At 36.4% G+C, this 3,613-nt stretch overlaps 1 protein-coding gene across 3 annotated transcripts in view; it reads left to right on the forward strand.

Moving 5' to 3' along the window:
- Nucleotides 1-3,613, forward strand: part of LOC107095940 (membrane-associated guanylate kinase, WW and PDZ domain-containing protein 3-like) — an 83,743-nt gene that overhangs the window by 32,139 nt on the left and 47,991 nt on the right. For all 3 annotated transcript variants that reach the window (XM_015392331.1, XM_015392329.1, XM_015392330.1), the window contains one exon: nucleotides 614-903. In XM_015392331.1, the coding sequence (XP_015247817.1) occupies nucleotides 624-903 (280 nt within the window). In that variant the 5' untranslated portion in view covers nucleotides 614-623. The remainder of the gene's footprint in view (nucleotides 1-613; nucleotides 904-3,613) is intronic.

The following is a 3,613-nucleotide window of genomic DNA, read 5'->3' on the forward strand; positions in this document are numbered from 1 at the left end:
GCTACTTGTTTAAGGCGTGTCTCTCCAATCAGAAAATAATTATAATTTGTAGGCAACTTTAGCCTCCTGCTTACTTCTCAGGGCATCTTTTTCTTTTACAAATCTCATTGTTTTATTTTCATTTTATGATTTACTTAATTTTTTTATGCGTCTACATTTTTGTGCAACATTTTTTTTAGCAATTTGAATGATATTAGTGTGTGAAATATCTTAGTCTGCCGGTGGAAATGTGTGTGCGTAGATTTGTAAATACGCTGGAATGTGCACCGGCTCCTACTGTGTTTACATGTAAACATAACGTCAGCCTACAGCTGACACTGTGAACATGAGGATCTGATTCTGGTGGCGGCGTTGCATGTTCTTGAGGCCGTTATATGTTTGCATAAAACAAAGGTGCAGTTTCCATGTGATGTTATTCCTGAATTTCAAGTTGCCACCCATTTAGCTAGAACACATCAGACGGTGGAATTATCCATGACTTTTGCACCTTTTGATGTGAAATGGTCCAACTCCCACAGCTGAAAGTGCTGACATCACAACTTCTTTTCCTTTCCTTGTTACGTAATCGACGGTCTGACACGTTCTGCTAACCTGTTTTCTTTTTCCTCTCCAGCTCATTTGCCATGTCTAAGACAGCGGTGAAGAAGCTGCACTGGCGGTCCAATGTGCAGGACACCTTCGTCCCTCTGCTTGGGGAATCAGGAGAGGTGGGGGTCGCGATAGGTGGCGGAGCAGATTATGGAGAGTTTCCTTTTGTCACATCGGCTCCGGGCGGCGGCATCACAGCTGGAGATGTCATCCTAGAGATCGGGGGAACACCTGTATTGGGGATGACTTTAGGTGATGTCCGAGGAGTCCTAAACTCGTGCCCCCATCCTGTCCGAATCAAAACTGTTTCACCAGGTATGACGTTTGTTTTGATAACTTGTGGACTTTTTGCATTTTTCTGACAATGTCATCAAAAGATTTAAATGTTAATTTATTTTAGAACTGAAGAAAATATACGTCATAGCATGCAAAAGAATAAATCTAAGCATTGGCTTTATGGTGAAGGTTTCTGATCAATGCAAACTAATTTATATACAGTATAATGAGAAAGTTTCTTTTCCTAAAAAAAAGGTTAGATCTGAGAAGTTTTTCATTATTTTTAAGGTACCATTTTGACCCTTTAAAGAAGAATCCAACATTTTATGACTGTCTTAGTGTGTAGAGTAGCTGTGTTAACATCCAAAACTTCTGTTTCTGATTCCTGCATCCTTCTATCGAATGTTGATGTGCCCATGAGCAAGGCACCACCAAGTTTCCTTGCGATCTATGTTTCTTTTTATGGATCTATGAAGGTTTTTACCAGTATTGGCTGAATGCAGATCTAGTTATAGATTATTAATTGGTCGTTGTGATTAGAGAAGCACTAAATAAATTCAGTCCATTAGTTTAAAATGTTACATGATTTGAAGAAATGTTTGTATTATTTACAATGTTTGGTTATTTCTCTAAACCAAAACTGTGTTTATGAGATCAAAAATACACAAAACACAAACTTATTATACTGTATGCAGTAAACTGTAATTTAACCTATTTTCACATACTGCTACTATTGATTTTGTGAGTGTTATAACTCCAAAAATGTATTTTGATGAGTGCTCATTACAAGCAATGTTTTTATTGTAGTTGTATTTGTATATTTATATTTTGTTTTTTACTTAAGTAAATTTTTTTCATACTCCACGCACCTCAACATTTTAAAATGTATGTATAGATAGATAGATAGATAGATAGATAGATAGATAGATAGATAGATAGATAGATAGATAGATAGATAGATAGATAGATAGATAGATGGATGGATGACATGAAAGGTGGATTTATACTTTTTGGAACTATTATGACTTGATTATGAAACAGTATTGTTCTTTTTTCTTCTTCTTTTGGGTTTTTAGAACTTTTTTGTTATATATTTTCCCTTTTTAACTTCATTCTTTAGAAATAAAAATGTTCATTCATTAATTCATTCATTCATTCATTCATTCATTCATTCATTCATTCATTCGTTCATTCATTCATTCATGCATCCATAAAGCAATATAATAACTTATTCAAAAAGATAAACTAAATAATAAATAAAAGTCTTTGTTTATTTCTGTTATTTGCCTCATTTTGAGCATTTCTTTCAAAATAACAAAAATTAAACAATGATGATTCTGCAACACCCATCTTTATATACTGTATAAAACTGCAGAATGAAACTGAGTTGAGTTTATATGTTTATAAAACTAAATTATAACAGACGTTATCTCTAAACAAATTATATGATATAACAAATCAAATTCAGCATCCATTTATCTTGGATTATTTTAAATCAGAATATTATTATCATATGGTCATATTTTGATCAAATACCATATTTGTTAAATATAATAACATTTTCCTTAACCTTGTAATAATACACTGCAATCCGAAACAGTTGGTCCTGTGATGCCAGCTGATAAAATGCTGTCTGATAAGAAATACCAGTCGATTCAATGGAATCATGAAATTGGCAGATTCTGTCAATCACTTGTGAATAAAATGTAATGTATCAAGAATCTTGTTGTCATTATGAAACTGATCTTGAGACATCCAGATTAGAATTTATCAAAGTTATAAATTAAAAGACTTTTCTTAAAAAATGAATCGATCTGTTACACTGAGGCTGTCATCCATTCACAAAACCAACAGCCAAATCTGCGGCATGTAATTATTTAGCACTGAACTGTCAATAAGTCTGTGTTTGAATGTGCATGTCAAGGAAGCTGGTCGATATTTGGGTTGTCTCCATGATCACTAATGACACATGACGAAAGAGTTTGTGATATGGTTTTCCGTCAACCGCAACAGGCCTTGATGTTGTGAGTTGGGGGTTTGAGACGTAGATATCTTTGTTGGCTCTGAACAGGGTGATCAGTCACTGAAGAAGTGTCACCTGACCGTGGCTCCCCACGGCCTTGGCTTGTTTGATTGATAGCTGATTTGGCAACAAGGGTATAAATGGGGACCTTTGCTCCTGGTAGCTCTGCTGCTGGTAGAGATCCATTATCAGCTGTGAATTCTTCCCAGCCATCCCTGGGCAGCTTGACTGCATGCAGCCTGGACAGTGATGGATGTGTTGCTGTTCTGGGTTGCTGTGGCACACCTCCTTCTCCCGCTCTCTTTTAGAACTACTACTACAACAACTCCCTCTGCCCCGGCTTTCAAACACAGGACACCAAGGTTTGTTCCCCAGATGCAGGAAACACAAATAGCGGCGGTGCCTCGATAGTCATAAACTAAGAAATTTGAGAAGAGACAACAAAAGTGCTCCAGACGCCCTTCTTCACATAGTGACTGTCACTTCTGTGCTAAATTTTTAAACTTGTCATACGTGGTTAATGCTGTGCACCTATTCTTGCCCCTATAATCTCTTCATATTTTGGCACTTAAAGGAATAGTACACCCAAAACATGATTAGCCTTCATTTTCTACTCACCCCCATGCTGAACAACACCCTGGAGTACTTTTTTGATATCTCAAATGCATCTGGAGATCTGGGAGGCTTCTTGCTGTCTGCTGACATTCAAATAATGGAGGTCTATGG

The sequence above is a fragment of the Cyprinodon variegatus genome, unplaced genomic scaffold (genome assembly GCF_000732505.1).
Source record: "Cyprinodon variegatus isolate N-32 unplaced genomic scaffold, C_variegatus-1.0 Scaffold587, whole genome shotgun sequence".
Lineage (NCBI taxonomy): Eukaryota > Metazoa > Chordata > Actinopteri > Cyprinodontiformes > Cyprinodontidae > Cyprinodon > Cyprinodon variegatus.